Source organism: Paramisgurnus dabryanus, chromosome 21 (assembly GCF_030506205.2).
Source record: "Paramisgurnus dabryanus chromosome 21, PD_genome_1.1, whole genome shotgun sequence".
NCBI lineage: Eukaryota > Metazoa > Chordata > Actinopteri > Cypriniformes > Cobitidae > Paramisgurnus > Paramisgurnus dabryanus.
This window is the reverse complement of record NC_133357.1, coordinates 20,036,087-20,056,169: the sequence shown is the minus strand read 5'-3', so window position 1 is coordinate 20,056,169 and position 20,083 is coordinate 20,036,087. Positions and strand designations below refer to the sequence as shown.

Here is a 20,083-nt window from a genome sequence, read left to right as displayed (position 1 = left end):
ACATACAAATATAAGCAAACACTTTGCCGTTTGAATTATGTCCCAAATGAACAAAATGACAGAGTATGAATTGTTTTTATGTTTCCACTGTTCAATCGCGCCCGCGCCTCTCTCTCACACACACACACACGCGCGTGCGCACACACTCACATCACGTCTTTCTCTAACACTAGTTGCGCATTACGTTAATTTTCACGCAAGTTTTATTTATTTTTATATCGTGTGTATTATATTATAATGTCACGTGTCCTGCTACTACTGGCACTTAGCTCTTGCTGATGTGAAGTTAACTCGGTCTGTCCCTCATCATGACCAGGCTGTGGATGCTCAGGCTCGCAAACATAGACGCTCGCGAATTCCGGGAATCCGTGGACCAATCACGGCTAGGCCGACTCTTCTTTCTTGTTTTTTACACGTATCAGCATAAAAGTGATCGTATTAGTGCCTCTGCTGTTGGCTGTTCATATTGCGTTATTAGACTTTTTTTTGTCATCGGCCGGGCGACGGCCCTCCGTTGAACGGCCGTTCTGGACTTTTCCAGAACGCACAGATTGCCAATCCGTCCCTGGGCTAAATACATGTGATGAGCTTCGCATCGTGCGCCCTCCTAAAAGAAGTCACCGGCTGCCATTGGTCATAATATTACAGTATCTCAGAGGTACATATTGGTACCAAAACGGCTTATTAGTACCTTAAAGATATTATATCAAAGGTACATACTGTATTGCTACCAAATGTATACATATTTGTACCTAATGGTGTATAGGATGGTACTGCCACAGTGACAGCTGGGAAACATATTTTATTTTTTCTAACAGTGTATAATAATGGCAAATAGATAATGCGAGAAGCAATATAGACTGGAGGTCTCAGGAGGTTAAGACATTTATGTTTTGGTTTCAGGTCTCTGCAGTTCAATCTACTACAGTATTTATTTTAAAAGTGTGCTCAAATCTACTGCGTTCACCTGCACTGAACAAACACGATATCACACAAAATCTGCATCAATCAAAATATTTTGAATGTTCCAATTCAATGCTAGGTCTGTGTGTCATTAAAACATGATAAATATCTTAAGATTTCTAAAGCATTATCAGCTTCGGAAATTTCAATAGAGTTTTTTAAACGTTATAGACCTGCACTGAACGTTATGCACAATGAATTAAGAACAACAGAAACCTTAACACAGCGGTGCATTGCTTTTCAAAATGCTTTTCATTTTGTTTTATCGCAGACAGACACATCCCACCAGACAGGATATGCATCTCTCTAACAGCATGTCATTGATTTGTGAGACTGGACCGTAATTGAAGTTCCTGACTGGGTGCCTGTAAGCGTGTATGAGAGTGTTGACTTGTGGACACATCAGGATGCAGCAGGGACTTCAATCTCACATACGATGATAGACAAATCAAAGGCCAGCAGTCCCTGTGTTTGCAACGGAGCTGGCTGAGTGTCACAAAGTCAATTGAAGCAATGTAACCTGATCACAATGACAAGGCAACAGCAGAGCTTTTCTATGAAGCCATCAACTTTGTAAGGAAAGGGCTACGAGATCAGCCTTGGCGAGTGTTAAATGCCTTATCAGTCTGGTCAACCATGTTATAGTGACGCTTGGATGTACGTGGTAGCCAATATCAAATGCCACGAGATCTCACAGGTGTTAAATGGTGCATAGCAAGATAGTTATGGTGATAAATGAGCGCCATCTAGTGTAAATCTGAAACTGTATTATTTAAAGTTTGATATGATATCTTTAAAGGTTACGGGGAAGATATTTACTATTTTAAATTATATTTTAGTATATTTAAAAATGATAAAAAGGCCATTCATCCAAACTTTGTCAGACTTGCACAAAAATGAACGTGACCAAGATTGAACGCTTTATGTTAGTTGCAAACGTTGATAATGTCGTAATCTGAGTCATTTAAACACACGTTCGTATTATAAATGAATAAAAATAAAGTGCGCAACATGCTGCAAATATGAGCGCGCGTTGCCCTCTGCTGTCTGTTGCGCGCAGTTGCGCGTGGTTGTGTGAAGTTCACAAACGTCGACTGCTGCAGTGTGAAGTTATTTATGGCACCCTCATCGTTTCCACTACTGCATGCATGTTTAATTTATTTTTACGCCCGGTTACCACTGCCTTTTTACAGTAACATTTTGGGGAAACTGGTATGAAAGTGGTGTACACGTTTAGTTGATGGTTTCAATCAAACCTGAGAGGTCTGTACTCTGTACTGTATGTCTAGCACAAACTGGACTTGTCTGCGCACGTTCACCCTCGTTGCGCGTCACTGGTGACAATCCAAACAGGAGCGCGCATAAATGCGGTACAAGTGACTTTCTGTACCGACAGGTGGCATATGTTTGGAACCTTCGTCGTGGAAAATACTGCGAGTCCTCACTCCGCTTCTTCAAGCCGCAAAAGTGAACCTGTCTCTCTGTCTTAAGGTTTGACAAGTACTGCAAATGTATGAAATGAAGTGTTTTATTTAGTAAAGCCTATTCAGTGAAAGCGTGATTATATAAAGCCTGTCAATATCACTGGATGGAGTAAGACAAGGGTTTAGTATGAATGTTGTCTTATAATGTTGTCAAGCACAACGACCTGTATAAAGTAGCCTTTACATCCATTTCTTTTATATTTTACTAACTTATATAAATTAACCAAGAGTAAACTAACCTCCTGGACAGCGAAAAGCCATAAATATTCATAATGTATACAATTAATAACTATTACCTTAATCAAGTGGTATCGAACCGGGTGATGTGACTCCAAAGATGGAGGTCCAGCCTTGTGAAAGACTTTATTTAGTCTGCTGTCATTTTGCTTAGTGGTTTCACTGCCACTGTGCTTATTGTTTATTTATTGTCATTAATCATTACAGGCCATGTCCTCACTTTCATTTAAGCAACAGCACTGGAAAGATGCAACTTCATCCCTGTTTCACTTACCCTTCATTATAAGCTATCAGGAGCGAGTGGAGCTTTCCAAAAGATGATGCTTTAAAATGTGGGCACTTTGGACAAAAGTAACAATAATAAACTACCAAATAAGACAACATATACACCAGATTTATATCTAAAAAACAGATTTATTCAATTTTAATTGCAACATCTATTTAAAAAGCCATGTACCTAATGTATGCATCATTTTGATCTGCATGATAACAAGTTTGCATCCCAGCAAGCAGTTTTTTTCATAGCATTTTAGTGTATTAAAGTATTTTAAGATCAGCATCTATTGATAAACACAAGCATAATGTTTTTTTTTTTTTTATTATATTCATTCATTTTAACAAAATAAGCCACATGTTTAAACAATTCTCAGATTTGCTATTAAACTAATGATGTTTCATGTGACAAAAGCAGGCTTATACAAATATATATACAGTACATACTAATTAACCTTTGCTTAAACATGTGATGTCAGCAACACTCTTAAAATAAAATAAAAGTTCTTCACAGCGATGCTATGGGAGAACCAATTTCTGTTCGCCAAAAATCCATATATAGTCAAATGTTCTTTAAAGAACCATTTCTTTCTTACTTTTTATCATCTTAAAACAAAATAATCTTTTGTGCATCAGAAAGTTAAAGGTTCTTTGTTTAACCATACAACCCAACAAAGAACCTTTTAGGAACCTTTATTTTTATAGAGTAATTTTAGTTTTAGTAATGTATTACTAAAAGTTCAAGCCTTTTTGCAGACAGTTGTGTTTTTAAGATGCTACAAGATTTTAGTCCCGTTATTTCATTATATAGAAAGCACAGGCGCTTGAAAAACACAAGAGGGAGACAAACGCTTACTTTTGAATGCACTGTTTGGAAAACACATCCTGTTATTGTCAATACTCCTTTAAAATTAAGTAGCAGACACAATGATTCTAGTGAACTTGTCTAGTGTCTACAGGAGTTGCTCACTAGGTTTTAAGACACTGCAATAGTCTGTTAGGCTAATCCAAATGACAAAATATAGGATACTTTAGTATTTACTATAGTGAACTGTAGTAAAGTTCCAATAGTGCTTTGAACATTACCATACTAAATAATAAAGTATGCTATAGTATTTTTCACAGTTTATCAATTCCTGTAGTATTGACAAGTAGGCTAATTACTGCATACAACAATTTACTTTAGTAAATGCTAAAGTATACTACAGTATTTTACATGTGGGATAGCTGTAATTTAAAAACACTGACATTCAAGCAGGTCTACATTCTAACATCTTCCTAAAAGCTTTTCTGAAGCTGTCGTCCAGGAAGGCATACAGGAATGGATTTAAGCAGGAATTGGCGTAGCTCAGGCTGGTGATGAAATACGAGATCCCGATGAGAAGCGGTGTGGTCCGCAGATCCGTGGTCAGCGCTACGATGGTGCTGAGATGAAAAGGCGTCCAGCAGAACAGACACACGGCCAGTACGATGAACACCATTATAGTCACCTTTTTCTTCGCTTTGTCCAGTGCTTTGGCGTTTGTGTTCAGCCGCATGTTTCTTAATTTGTACAGCATCATGGTGTAAAGGATGCAAATGGTGGACACCGGAATGGCAAAGCCCAAAATGAGGGTGTAAATCCGGCTCGCTTTGAACCAGAAACTTTCAGGACTGGGGAAACTCAGCACGCAGCTTTTCCTTTCGGGACTGATGTACACTCCTGCGAAAACTGTGAAGGGGATGACGATGAGGATCACAAGGAGCCACACGCACAGGCTGACTATCTTTGCTGCCCGGTATGTGCGGTACGGCATGCGCTTGGAGCGCACCGTCGCCAGCACCACCAGGTATCTGTCTATGCTCATAACAGTGAGAAAGTAGATGCTCGAGAAGATGTTATAGTGGTCAATGCTTAAAATGATTTTGCAAAGTACGTCGCCGAATGGCCAGTAGTGTAAAAGGTGCTCGGCTATGTTGATGGGCAACACTAGAGTGAAGAGGTCATCGGCGATCGCCAGGTTGAGAATGAACATGTTGGTCACGGTCTTCATTTTGGGCGCTTTGAGGATCACATAGATGACCGCCGTGTTGCCCGTCAAACCTACGGCACATATCACGGAGTAAATGACCGGCAGGACCACATAGAGGTCCGCGTAAAAGAAGTAGTCAGCTGGAGGGGTGCAGTTCAGATCACTCCGATTAGGAGAGTTGTAATATAAGTCCATGCTGAAGTTGCATGTTGGATTTGGGTCCGATATGCTCGTGATGTTTTCCATATTGTCACAGTTGTGGTTACTTTCTTTACTTTGTAAAGATGCGTTTTGGATATCTCCACGAAACTAAGGTGGTCGATGTCTCTCATCTGTCTCTTTGCACATCACGAGATCTGAGGATGATGCAAAACATTGACACACTCAAGCAAACAGAATGAAGGCGACATAAACAAATGCGCGTTGTGATGAATACTTTGTAAATACGCGCCAGCGATCACTTTAGCTTAGTAGAAGACTGCGATTCATTTGGTTCATTTAAATAATGCAAAATATCCAAAGATATAAAAATGCATTTTCCCAAATATCTTTTGCTTAAATAAATTCACTTACAAAACGCAACCTATGATATTAAAAAAAGTTAACTTGTGGTGCAGTAAAAGGGCGCAAGATCTTACCCTGTAGGATATTATTTCTCAGCGCGCTCTCTCCACTCTCTGTGCCACACAGCTCGCCTCGCGCTTTCGCCGAGAAGTCGAACCAAGTGCGCCTGGTGACGTCACAATCAGCCGCGCGCTCCCAATATCCCTCCTCTAGTGCGCAGATTTTAGAAAGAGTCACCATTATTTTCTTCAATAAAATTTAAAGGAAATGAACGGATGATGTGAACAGTGTTCTAAGCATATGACAGATAAAGGAGACACTACAAAACAGACATGAATGTGCATGTAAGGCAAAGCATTAGATGTTAAATCTACATGGAGAACGGCTATCCTTATCCATGTTTTAATGGCACTACCTTGGGCATGTTTAAAAAGTGACGCTGAAAATAATATTTTCATTTTTGTGGTATTATTGTTTTATAGCCATCTTAAAATGATGGATTCCTTCGGTTTATGGTTGGGCAATATGGTTTAATTGCTGGGTTGTGTAAACCCATGGATTTGTCTGATCAAAACATTTTCTATGTAAATTTAACAATTCGGTCCATATTTTCCCAACATGGTTTGAAACAACAAAGCATAGCAATATAATGTTTATTTGACAGTGTTCTTATTAGCACTACTTTACAGATTTGTATTCCATATCTAGGCCAAATAAAGCTGTCACAAACACTGTATCTGAAGTTTCCTAAAATTTGTGATGCAGATCTATGCATAATGTATAAATAAATGCAAACATCTCATATTTTTGTCTCATCCTCTCCCCTGCAGTCTTACTTCCATAATTGCAATGGTCAGAATATTCCACAACAGACCACATCAGTCATGTGCAAAAATTGTTTAATAACAAAAATATGATAATAGAAGACTTTAAAAATGAAAGTTTTTTGCTCAAGTGTTTCATAAAGAAAGCTGAATATCAAAGAGATATGTGGGTCTAGAGATTAGCTGTTGTTTAACCTCAACCACTTATCATGAGAGAACCCCTCTTGAAATGCTTGGGCTAGTTTTGACCTAGTTTTAAGTAGCAATTAGGTGGGTTTTGGTGTGAAAATCCTGGTATGTGGGTTTAATATTGATGAGCTTGAGAGCTGTGACTGACATCATGTGTGACATTCAATGTAAGTTGGATAAAATTGAAAGAATCTGTCATAATGAATTTGTATTACAAAACAAAATCTACATTTCTCAGAGGTGCTTACAAATGCACTACAGTTCAAGATAAATCTGCTGTTGTGCTGCTTAATACACTGTAAAAAATTATACAGGATCTTGAAAAGTGAAACAAAGGCAGAGTGTCTCTTATGAATTGTGAATTACTAAGTTGGAATAGTAAATATCCTGTTTGAAGCATCTTCTGTCCCTTCCATTTCCTTCTTTTTTTAATTATACTGCTTGTGTTTCTCATTCGACTCCGTGATTAAAGGGGAAACTCTCTTTCTGCACCAGCGCCCCTGATCTGTGTCTTCAAATGATGTGCTTCATAAGTCACAGTAACAGGACTGTTTCAGAGGGACTCGTGTCTGATTGGCTCTCTTTACAACAATCACAGCAAATTGACTTTTGATATGCAGATATCAAGAGTTAATTGCATGAGCGTGACGAGAGGGGCAGGTCCCAAATCCTTAAAGTGCTTTTAGACCTGTGGGCATCACAGTGCCGAATTGCTGCAATATTAAATTTCATATGAAATTGTGTCTCTCATAATGTTCAACGGCATCAGAAACCAGGTTATAGTAGCTGTTCAATACATTTATATTTTACTTACAATGAGATCTACAGATTATATTATATTCAACCTAAAGTTTAGAGTTTATGTAGAATTAAGATCAGAACAAGGTTGATACAGTATATGAATAGTTTCTAAGTTACTATAGGTAGTGTAAAATAAAGCAGGTTTGTATTATTAGTAGTACAGAGTAATGCAGACTAATGCAGACTTTCTGGACCTACAGTGAGAGCTAATCTGATCGGCTGACTTGACCAAACTTTAAAATAAGGGCACCCAGGTTTATCGGACAGTAAATAAAGTCCATATTTAGTATATTTTCTGCTATTTGTGTTTAGCACACATACAGTATCAAGACATTCATATTCTATTTCTTCCTCAAAAGAAAGACAGAGTGGAAGGCCAACAAAAAAAAATAAGTGAAGACAATCAAATATAAAACAATGCTGTTTGTTGGTTCAATTTAAAAAGGTAAGTTAATTCAACTTAAAAATATTACTTGACTTCAAAAATGTCTGGAAAAATGGTCAACTAATATTTTTTAACTTGATTTAACTCAAAATTGTAAGACAACAAGGTACAGTTACTTTACTGTATTCAGTGAATATACAATAACACTTTATTTTTTTAACACTTTAGACATCTTACTCAAAAACCTCATTCGCAAAGCACTTTGGTCCCAGAAAATCCCTGTAAAATTGTCAGACAGTAAGCCTGGCAAACTCGATTCCTTTTTAGGATCCGGGTTATTGTGAGTCACTCACTAAAGTGATCCGGGTTGTGTGAGTCACTTGAGTCAGTATTGCTAAATCGCCAAGGAAACTCAGTACAGACCCACTTGTAACCGGCTGATCCACGCGACTCGAGATTCTCAGAGCCGGAATAATTGCAGACTCGGAGACCATGGGACTCATGATACTTCACTCGCTCTACAAGTCTCCTCAAAAGCAAATCCACAACAAAAGCCTTTCACTTCTGAAATAACTTATAGGTTTTAGGTTTGGTGTGTATGGTCGACCATTTTAAAAAATAGGCCTAATATTAATAGCATAATAATATAGAGAAAATATAGAAAAAACTGTGTCCTGATTATGTAGCCCCCCGAGCCGGAGAGTCTCGAGTCTGCAATGTTTCCGGCAAATCTGCAGTGTTTCCGGCTCTGATTCGAGAGAAAGTTTGCGCGGATCAGCCGGTTACGAGTTGAGAGATCTCTGAGTGAGAATCTCGCGTCAGTTCTCGCGCAGATCAGCCAGTTACGAGTGGATCTGTAGAGCGAGCGAAGTCTCATCAATAATGTTGAAAGAGGTTTGTGTTTGTGGTGGTGCTGTTTATGGTTTTACATTGAATTGTAGTAGGACTCAACTGATCCGGGTTAATAATTCTAGAGACTCGCGACTCATGAGTTAATTTAAAGATCTGAGTGAGTCACGACTCAAACAGGTCTAGCAGACAGGCTTCTGTGTGAATACAAACATGTCCCGTAAATGTTCTGGGATTGCACCCAGAAAGAGCAGCTATAACATTACCGAAGTTATGGTTCAGCTATTTGAAACAGGAATTTAAACATAGATTCAACAACAACCAACATTCACGACACGAAATGTCGGCGAACTGGACAGAAGCAGAGATATGGAGTGCGTTTCCCAAAAGTGTCGTTGCTAACTAAGTTAGCAACTTCGTTGGTTGCAATGCAATTTCCCATTACCAACCAACTAAGTTGCTAAGAGGTTAGCAATGATGCTTTCGGGAAACGCAATCCAGGGAGCTGTGGAGAAAAACCTACTAAGTTCAGGATTTTAAATACGTCACACGTCTTTTTACGAATTTTTACGCTTTAATTTCTTTGCTGCTCTAGCACAAGCGTGCCGCACAAGCCCTGAAGTGAAGCCAAAACGTCTCCATCGCCCCCCAGTGACTGGTCCCAGTATAGGTCATAAACCCCGCCTCCCCATGTTATTCAATGGGACCAACTAAAAAATTTTATTACACTTCAATTAGCTTTTTTTCCGAAGCTGGTTTCTGTCATTTACTGTAGTTTTTATAACGCTAATGTGAATTCAAGTGTTTGTTTTTAAAATAAGTTGGTGTTTAGTCACGTCATGATTGACAGCTGTGATATCGTGTGATATGCGCACTCTGCGAGAGCGAGGGAGGGGTCTTGATTTCGCGGCTTTACTTCCTGCTCACTACTGCGCATGACTTGTCCCGAAATCCCTACTGCGCAGACTCAAGGCCCAAGATGTCAGCGTCGTATCAGGACACTGGCGGCTTCACTTTTCACCAATGGAATAGAGCGAACAGGCGTCGTCCATCTTTTTTTACAGTCTATGCTCTAGCACTGCAGTAGGCGTAGTGATATTACACACTGCCCGAAAATAGTCCCCTGGGATACTTTCAATAGCAGGGGACTATTTTCGGGCACTGCGTTATATCACTACGCCTGCTGCTGCCATGTTACATCAGCCAAGTCCTTAATTATTACGCCAGAATGAGAGTATAGTTCCTAGCCATATCTGCCTAGAAAATCGCAACTTTTAATTTTCCGTTTGCCTTAGTACACAATGTAGCTACAGAAAAGTCAAGTTTTAAATAAGAAAAATATCGAAAATCTTTGGTTATTTTTTAGCACAGATAATGTGATGAACTACCAAATAACTTTTTCACCTTTTTACTAAATCATAACACCTGATGACACCATAAAAAACAACAATCCATAATCAATTATCTGTCCCTCCAATTGTTAGATGATGCTGTCATCTTTCTCGCTGTTGCTAAGTAACAGTGTTGACGAAAACGCTGATGCTTAAAGCCTTCTTTTAAGTGAGCATGTGGAGTTACACACACACATGTGTTTCTTCTGAGACATCATTAGCTTGAATTCATGGTTCAGGGGTCTAGAGAAGTGGTCAGGGAAGACAACAGTCCCACGTGGCTAAATTAAATTATCTAAAAATGGTGACATAATTCATAATTTATCACTTGAAGGAAAGCAGTTCAATGGTAAAACGAGAACACTATCTAGGTCAAAGGTTCTCAAACTGCCGAACCCAACTGTGGGTCATAGTGGGATAAGGTACGGTCATGGGAATCACTTGGCTCTTGGGGTGAGATAAAACCAGTTTAGTCCAATTAATTACTAGCACAGACTATCATGAAGGGTTTTGATATTTAAGCTATTTAAGTCATACAGTTGATTGACAAGAAAAATAAGAACTACTCTCTTCTTAAAGAGACTGAATATTTTTTTCATATTAAAGGTATCAGCACACTGTAAAAAATACTGCCTTACATTTTTTTGTTGAATCAACTGGGATTTACAAGTCATTTCAACTTACGAGTATTTATCTTGACTAGAGATGAGTTGTTACAACTACAGGTGAGTTGTTAAAACTTACAGAAGTAAGTTGACTTTTTGCAACTATATTTTATAAGTTGTGACAACTCATCTCTGTTGACATGACTTGTAAATCTGAGTTGATGTAACAAAAAATTTGAAGGCAGTAAAGTATTTTTACAGTGCAGGGACATCTGTTATTGAGCTAAAAAAATATGAAAACCATGTTATTGTGTGTTTTATTTTATTTTTTCAACTGCAAGACTTGATTTAACTGTTGTTATCAAGACAAGAAATGAATATAAGGTTCTAACATTCTAAAAATAACTTTAAGAGATTTGTGAAGATAGGTAAAGATGAGAGAAGGTAAATGGAAATGCCAGAACAGGTTATTTCAATGCTTTGTTTAAACCGTCAGAATATGTTCTGACTGTGGTTAGGAGCTTAGTTATTTAATGATGAAGGAACTGTTGAGATGACAATGAGGAAGAGTAGTTGGGGTACACATTCACAGTTTGATGAGGGGTTGAATGTAAAAAGATGTCAGGCTCTTGGCAGTGCATTTGGCTGACTTGACAGCTCATGCAGGTACTGGAGCATACACATAGCGTGCAATAATCCCCATTGGTATTGCAGAGTGTCAGACTTTGACATACTGTAGTTGATTGTAAACATCACTTATTCTAAGCTGAAACTTATGCACCTACAAACAAACACAATGTGTATAAGCTGACAACACATAAATAATTCTAGTTTCTTGTTTCTTTTTTGAAAACACCCTTTAAACATTCACAATGCTGGAGGAAAATGTAAGTGAACTATTAGATTTAATAGCTTGTTGAACCTCATTTGGCAGTAATTACTTTAAGCAAGCGCTTTCAGTAATTCTGAATCAGACCTGCACATTGTCCAGAAGTGATTTTTGCACATTCCTGGGCTTTGACTAGGCCACTCCAAATGGAGCATTTTGTTTTTCTTTAGCAAGTCTGTGGTGGAATTACTTTGATGATTAAGGTCATTGGCCTGCTGCATCAACCAACTTCCTGCTGCATCAACCAACTCAGCTTCAACTGGTGGACAGCCACCCTGACATTATCCTGTAGGATATTTTTATAAACTTAGAAATTAATTTTCCCCTCAATGATGGCAAGTTGTCCAGGCCCTGAGGCAGCAAAGCATGCCCAAATAATGATGTTCCCTCCACAATCCTTCACTGTTGGGATGATGCTTACTGTTGGTAAGCTGTGCCCTTTTTGTGCTATAATACTTTTTCCTGAACAATTCAACTTTTGTTTCACCAGTCTATAAAATATTTTCCCAGTAGCACTGGGGTTTGCCAAGGTGCTCTTTTGCAAACTTCAGGCTCACGTTTTTCGGCAGAGCAGCGTCTTACTCTAGTGTGTTCTGTCATAGACACGATGCCTGTTCAAAGACTTACATATGGTAGACTCATGAACAGAGATGTGCGCCAGTTCCAATGATGTCTTCAAGCCTTTAGCTGTTACTCATGGGTTCTTCTTAATTTCATTGAGTAACTTGCGTTGTGCCTTACAAATCATCTTGGCTGGGCACCCACTAGACTGATAGATGTCTAAACATTTTGGGATTGTTTTGTATCCCCTTTCAGCCTTATGGAGTGCAACAACTCTTGATGGGATATCTGTAGAGAGGCATGGTTCATAAGAGCTGATGCTTCTTAAGGACAGCAATCTTAAAATGTTTGAGTGTCTTTTAATCAATCAAAGTAGCACTAAACCACACATATCTCTCATTAATTGGACTTCAGTTTGCCAGCTTCTGACACAAATTAGCTTTCATTAAAGTAATTAGTCCCTGTGCTCACTTACATTTTCCTCCAGCACTGGGAAAGTTTAATGGGTGTAAAGGTATCGTTTCCAACTGAAATCTCTTTTTTTGAACTACAATGAACGCAAGGAACAGTCTTCCAAATATGGTAAGGAGTGCCACATTTAAGTATTCCTGTATTCATGAATATCAGCTGACGTCATTCACTTGTCTTCAGCCATTTTGAGTACCTGAAGTGGTAGCAAGAGAACTAGAAGCTATGTCTTCAATATGTTGTGAGCATCAAAATTTTTACCACACTAAGAAGGCTCGACACAACATGATACTTTGCTCGATGTATCACCTGTGTCTCTACATGTGAACTCGAGCATTGAGAACATTGTTTGTGAACACAGAGTTTACTAAAAAGAAGGTTTTGAACAACTGACTTTGGTTGACTTGGCTTCAGCTCGTCGCCATCTTCCCAGTCAAGATGTATCGATCTCCGAATGCGACGTAAGGAGGGAGGAGAGTAAAGATGGATAGCTCCTAAAGCATAGTTCCATATAAATGCATGGATAATTCGTTGTTTTGTCGCAAGTGAAAAACAATATTGACCTTCTAGCTGAAAAAGGAGCCTCATATGAGATTCATTTATTCGCATTCAGAAATCGATTATTTACGTCTGGCAGAGATGATGAGCGGACACCATAACAGCCAAAGTCAGTTGTACAAAACCTTTCTTTTTAGTAAACTCTGTGTACACAAACAATGTTCTCAATGCTCACGTTCATGTGTAGAGATCCAGGTGATACTTCGAGCAAAGTTTCATGTTGTGTCGCGCCTTCTTATGTTGTAAAATGGTGGTAGTTCGGTAGCAGCGAACAGCGGCTGGAAGACTGCATCAGGGATCGAGTAGGCATCGCACCCTAACCAAGATATATATTTTTTAAAGTAGCATTTCTTTTCATGACAGTCGAGGTTCGACATGTTGTCTTTCGTAGCCATTTACTGTATCCGTAAGAATCATAGACAGTAAAAGATAAGAAATCTGTTAATCGTAGCAAGGTAGCCAATGCTTGTCAATAGCCTACTGGTACTCGGTAGGTCCTCAAGATGGCGGCATCACGTAAAAGGTCACATGACTGAAATCCATCTATAGCTCAGTGGTAGAGCATTGCATTTGGCTTTTGCATTGCAAAAGTTCATGGGTTTGAACCCAGGGAACACAAATACTGATAAAAATGTACAGCTTGTAATGCAGTGTATGTCGCTTTGGATAAAGCGTCTTCCAAATGCATAAATATAAATATATTTCCATCACATGCTTAAGGTATTTGGCCTGTCACAATGTACCGGATAACTGCAATTTGATGCGTTTCAGGAAGACAGGGCATAGGGAGCAATAATAATGTTCGGTTTACAGAAAATAATGTGTTTTTTAACCTTAACCCGCGTGAAGACATTGCATTACACTAACTACACCAAATAACATTCTTTTTAGCAATGTTATAGGGCCTCTTTAAAAGTCAAAAGTGCAAGCTGTGGATGCACAGAGGATGATCCATACTGTATATAAAGTATGTGGAGTAGGGGTCGAAAAAACATTGGTTCAAAATATCGATTATCCTTCTTTTTGATTTATAATAATCATTGGCATCGACCCCTAATGTGAAGTCTGCTGTGGATATAGAAATCAAAGATCTGAAGGTATCCACCTGCTTAGAAACTCTGATTGCACGTGATTGCACTTCTTTTAAACTGTAAGATCTTCACGCCCAATGCTTTGATTTTTACCCACTAATGTTTCATCTTTAGTTTTTCTTAACACACTTCAGGAGGTATTAAGACAAGGCAAGAACATCAGCAGGAAGTCTCGAGACAATTTCACAGTCTGGCTTCTCTGAGCATTCAGTCGAGGAATAATTGCAGCAGGAATATTGACTTTATGTAATTTGATGTCATGGATAACTTTATAATCATCCAATTTGCAATATTATCCAATTGCAATATATGGATGTTTATATTGCCTTGGGTTATAAACACTTTTAGTGATCCAGCATGTAGTTGTCTTTTAAAATCCAATTTAACTTACTTTTCAAAACAAAACACTAACCAAGTGAGGATTAGGAACAAAATTGATGGGTCTATCTTTATTAAAAGTACTTCATCAGTAGCTCTAATTTGGTTTAATACTGCACTCCTTTTCTCAAGACAGAAGAGGAATGCAAGTTAGTTTAGGACATATAGTTTTTACAAACATACCTTACAAAAATCTTGAGACAAAAGATATGTGAGTGCAAGCTGTTTTCAGTACAGGTCAACCTTGCATTTAAGTCTTATGTGTGAACTTCTTACATGGTCCCTTACTCACTGTTTTTACAATATTCACATGTTGCACTTGGCAGACAAACTGAATAAGACTTAAAATGCATGCAATGTATACATTTGATCTGTATGTGTGTTTCCTATGATCAATCTTTTGATCTTTGTACTGCTAATACAGGAAGCCTCAATTATAAAGCAGATAAAACACCACAATGCATTAAGGCTACAGTTTCTGTGACATCCCCTGCAGCAGGTAGGAGTGCTAATTTAGTAAAATCTCCCATGGGTAACATTTTAAGGAAATGACAAACAACCTGTGCTCTTGTATTGGTTGGAGAAGCCAATTTTATGAACCATGAATCAATTTCACCAAGGATTTTCTCATAACTATAAAATAATAACACAACTGAAGTGTAACGTCACATGTGCATTTTGCATATTTTGTAATTTCACACTTAGACATGAAATTATCTTACTTGACAGCATAAAAATTGCACTATAAAAAATAAATTTTTAAGAGAAGTGAAAACGCTAAAGCAGAATTGAATGACGCAAATTCAACCTCCTCAAATACATACACATTTGTTCTGAATATTGTGTTTGTTTTTTATTTAAATGCATGTCTGTGACACGTCGCTGTGGCCACCTCAAGCTGACGTTTATTGTGTCAAACAAAGTTATATTACAAATCCCTGTCTATGTTGTTTAGATTCAGGGCCTTTTACACCCCACTGCTAAAGGTTAAGACTTTTGTCATTGATGTGGTGTAGGAGGGGGTGCTGGGAGTTATTGAACACAAAAAAATCACACACTGGACATAAACCAAATACTCCAAACAAAAAATAATATACATCATTTGTATTCCACATTATAAAGTTAACCATCTGCAATTCTAATAGAGTAGTACAATAAATATTTTATAATATTTTATAAATGTAAAATGATGCTCCTATCATTGTATGTCATAAAGTGAGTGACATTGAAGAAGGGTATGTAGCTTTATTTGGTGAGGTGAACCTTTAGGGATATTGTACAAAATAACACTTGAACTAATATGTGGGTGTATTGCCAAATCAAAGATACATCCCTAACCGGATTAAGTGTACTTTAGTCACAGATGGTCTCTGGGTGCAAAGCAGTTCTTCTCTGAACTTTGCCATTAGGCTGAAAACAAAACAATAAATCAATGCTTGCTCAAATGTTCTTGGATTTATTAATATTCCCATTACTTTAGTAATAAAGAATGCCTCATTTAAAAATAACCTTGATGAAAAATCTCTCCTCATAAACCCATGAGAGCAAATGAGGACAATATGATAGGGTTGAAATCAAGAACCCATTCTTAGAACTGGTTCCATTCAAATAAATACTGAATGACATGGCTTAACATTTGCTTTTATCAACCTATCCATCAACTCATATGACTGTTTTGGTACAGTAGTCCATTCCCCCAATCACGACCAACAGCTGCATTTACTAAACTAGCGCCATATAAATGTAATGAATAATAATATACCAGCAGCAGGTTAAACTTAATATATTAAAGTATTAAATTATATATTGGGGTATAATTTTGCTATGATGATATGCGTTGGTATATGATTTAACTGCCAGGATTAATTGTATTTATATTACACATTACACTATTTAGCCATTTAGGGCAAATACCCAGTAACAACTTTTTTCAAAAACTTAATTTTTACTTGTAAGTACAAGGCTTATGTTCAGATAAATCAATTAAATCATTTGTAAATAGGTGTCATAATGTTATTAAGTTAAACCAAAAACTTTTTTTGAGTGCAGCTAATTCCCAAAATGACCAACGGTATCTACTAAGAGCAGTGAAATTTTTTTCAGGATCGCAAATAAGCAGAGCTGATGCTCCTCATGTGCAGGTGATCTACTAACGCCTGATGCACTTGAGTTCATCACCACGGACAAATAAAGCCATAGTACACTGAAAAAAAAAATGGAGGACAAAAAAATAAAGGTTAACAAGAAGTTTTGAAACAACTGGTAATGTGTGACTTCTCCTAGTGACCCTTCTTTTATTTCTTCCAGTAAATAAAATAACATGGCTTGGCAAACAATATTTTTTTAATAATATGTTACGTTTTCTGCGCACACAAGTGGACCCTGTGCTGAGCGGGCCACCAACAGTAGACAGAAATGAGGCAATTGCGATCAGCTAAAATGCTAATGACATTCATTTGTATGCAAACAAACACACATGTTAACACTATGACAATATACCGCCCCCAATATAAATAAATAAAATACCGAGGCCATGGTCATTTATCGTGTAATAAGTCGATATAGTCATTATCACGACAGGCCTAATCCCAATATCCAATAAACATCCAATAAATGCCATCCAAAATGATGGTTTGGCCTTGCGCAAGCTGTTAGTAACCCTAGGCCTAAATACTTTGTGCAGTTGGTGTCTTATTAATAAAATAAACATTGATAAAATTGTTAACTGGAATTGTAAAATGAGCATTGACAAAATAACCTTAAACTGCATTTGTTGATGTGAAAAATCTTTTTGTTTAACATGAATTTTGCTCAGTATGTTTCTGTGAAGATTAGAAAATGCTATAAACATGTTCAGGGTTGTTTGTGGTATCTGCTTTGATATGAAATGTCAGTGAACTTCTTGTACTATATTTTCCCCCCATGAAGATGCTTTGGTTAAATGGTGATACACCTATAGACTGGTCTTTGAGGAGAAATTGTGAATGCTGTACCTGGGAAGCATTGCAGTGAGCCTACCTTCAAAAATGCTTTTAGATCATCACTGCTATGATGTTCCTTTGATGTCTTAACCTTGAAATGGAGTTTAAGTGTGGCCACCCTTAGGGTTTACACAAAAGCTCCTTCCACCGACAAGAAGCTTACACATTTTCTGCTTCCAAATAAATTGCCTGAGATTTACAAATGAGTCTTTACAGAACATTTTTATTTCTCGCTGCACAATTCAAGTAACCTTAAGTGATGCTTTTGATATTGTTACTGCTTAGATATCCAGGCAAAATCTGCATACAAAAACTCACAAGTAATGTGATGTTTAGCTTCAGAGGGAGAAGTGACTTTTCAATTAAACTAAAAGCATTTAGCCGTTATTAGTTCCACTTTGGACTGTCGTGAAGGCGATCATTCTGTTGCCATTTGCTTTAATTGGCGGAAAGGCTATGTAGTTTTTATTTAATCAGAAAGTAATTGATAGAGGCTTTTGCAGAATTTTTTTTACAAAAAAAGAGTTATTTTTACAAATTAATTTAGCTGTCATAATATCAGAATATGACAGTAATGCTCCTAAAATGTTACTTTAGTCATATTTAAAGTACCACTGTGATGAAAATTAAGTTTTTATTGTTGTTTATATGTCTACATTATGAAACAGTTACTAATTTGCATATTCATATCTATGGTCCGAGTTGTGCGAATAATTTGCATATTCATAGATAGAGAATTACATTCAAGCAGTTTTATTGAAATTACTGTCACAAGAAAAAAACTTTTACTTATGCTATTATGATGCTCAAAGATGAGTTTAAACACATACAACATTAGCCTTTACTTACATATTTACATTACATGTTACGTAAGTAATGTAAGTAAAGTAATGTTATGTAATAATGGTAATGGGTCCTGATCACACTGTTGGGGTTGCAATAAAAACCTTCTGCCTATACATTATCCTCGTGAAAGGTCTGCATTCGTTAAAAATGAAACAAAGACACTATTTGGTTTAAACATTTATAAATACAATGCCATATACTGTATGTTATTTAAGACATATTTATATAAATTTTTGTGTAATATTAAACGGTAGTTATCTAAAAAGAACAAACATTGGAATGTGGTGGCTGGCCAACCAGAATCAAGCATTTTCGAGTACAATTAATATTAAGCACTCTAAATCCAGTATAAATTATATGATCAATAAGTCATATAAGGAACTCAGATGAAAAAGCCACTAAACGCCACATCCATCAAATATGAGATAATGAAATTTACAGAATGCTCTCGGCACACATTATCAAATACTTTTGGCTTCAGATCTGCTTAAACCCAGTTTCAGCCCATTCAGAAGTACCGGTTTGTTGGCAGAATCATTAGAGTCTGATAAAAAAATGCTCATTTACAAGAAAACAGGTTAGACGCACTAAGAGGGTTATGCCCAGGAATGCAGTGTCTCGCACATCTCACATAAACTTCAATACCCACAAATCCATTGTTCAAAACAAAGTTGACGCCATGTGATTTTCTGCCTGTGATTTTCATTAAAATGACCGACAATAAAAAGGCTGCAACAAACTAAATTATCCTTTGGAAAGCCAGCAGAAGATGAGCAGACAATGAGAAGGAGGGAAGGTGAGAAAGTTAAAGGGGCCATGGCACAAGACTTTTTTAAGATGTCAAATAAATCTTTGGTGTCCCCAGAGCACGTATGTGAAGTTTTAGCTCAAAATACCATATAAATAATTTATTATAGCATGTTAAAATTGGCACTTTGTAGTTGTGTGCAAAAATTTGCCGTTTTGTAGAGAATGGTTGGCAACACTTTATTTTACGACCCGCAAATTACCGCGTAATTAAACCGAATTTACAGCGTACCTATTTGTAACAACAGAGTACCTCTACAGTATACTTACTTGTAGTTATGAGGGAACAATATTTTAAGTTTGGGGTAATAAGGGGGTAAGAATATATGGAAAATTATTCTCTAAATATTTCATAACTACAGGGTACCTATTGTAATATTACGTGGTATGTCTATGTGTAATATGTTTTTTTTTTCATATTTGCTACTTACCTGATGAAGTGTTTTGTATAGCCTACAGTTGATGTCTACAAGCCATGTCGGCAAATAAAATATAACACACAATAAAAATAATAGCACCTTGTACCTCTTTAATCTCTATATGTATACAGGAGTTACCAGGTAACTCTTATATTTGCGGGCTGTAAACTAAAGTGGTGCTTTGTTCACCTCTTGTTATAAATGTTATAGGGTAAATACCATAAACATACAGAATATTGTTATCTTTATTTTAAAACAACTTATTTCAAAACATCTTTAAAACACTATAATTAAGCCAACACTTAATGTTTATTATCACATAACTTTTATTTAAAATAAAAAGTCATGACAATTTTTCATTGTTTTTGCGGCTTGGCTTCCTCTGTTGGTGTTCTTATCCACACGGATGAAGAGTTGATGTCGTCTCACAAATGCTTTTCTGCATTACATATAAAAAACATAAATGAAAGCCTTCAGTAAATGTTTCTTCACTGTGCCTTGACAGAAA

General features: G+C 37.1%; 1 protein-coding gene and 1 long non-coding RNA gene across 2 annotated transcripts; one reads left to right on the top strand and one right to left on the bottom strand.

The window, feature by feature from the left end:
* Positions 1-2,258: 2,258 nt before the first annotated feature.
* Positions 2,259-4,653, top strand: LOC141281338 (uncharacterized). Its single transcript, XR_012335594.1, has 3 exons — positions 2,259-2,430; positions 4,243-4,422; positions 4,514-4,653. It is a non-coding gene; the product is annotated as an uncharacterized lncRNA (long non-coding RNA).
* npbwr2b (neuropeptides B/W receptor 2b) lies at positions 3,122-6,156 on the bottom strand. Its single transcript, XM_065286180.2, has 2 exons — positions 5,608-6,156; positions 3,122-5,325 (listed from the first exon to the last, which is right to left on the bottom strand). Exon 2 carries the CDS (start codon positions 5,213-5,215, stop codon positions 4,208-4,210), a length of 1,008 nt encoding a protein of 335 aa, XP_065142252.1. The 5' UTR covers positions 5,216-5,325; positions 5,608-6,156; the 3' UTR covers positions 3,122-4,207.
* Positions 6,157-20,083: the final 13,927 nt, after the last annotated feature.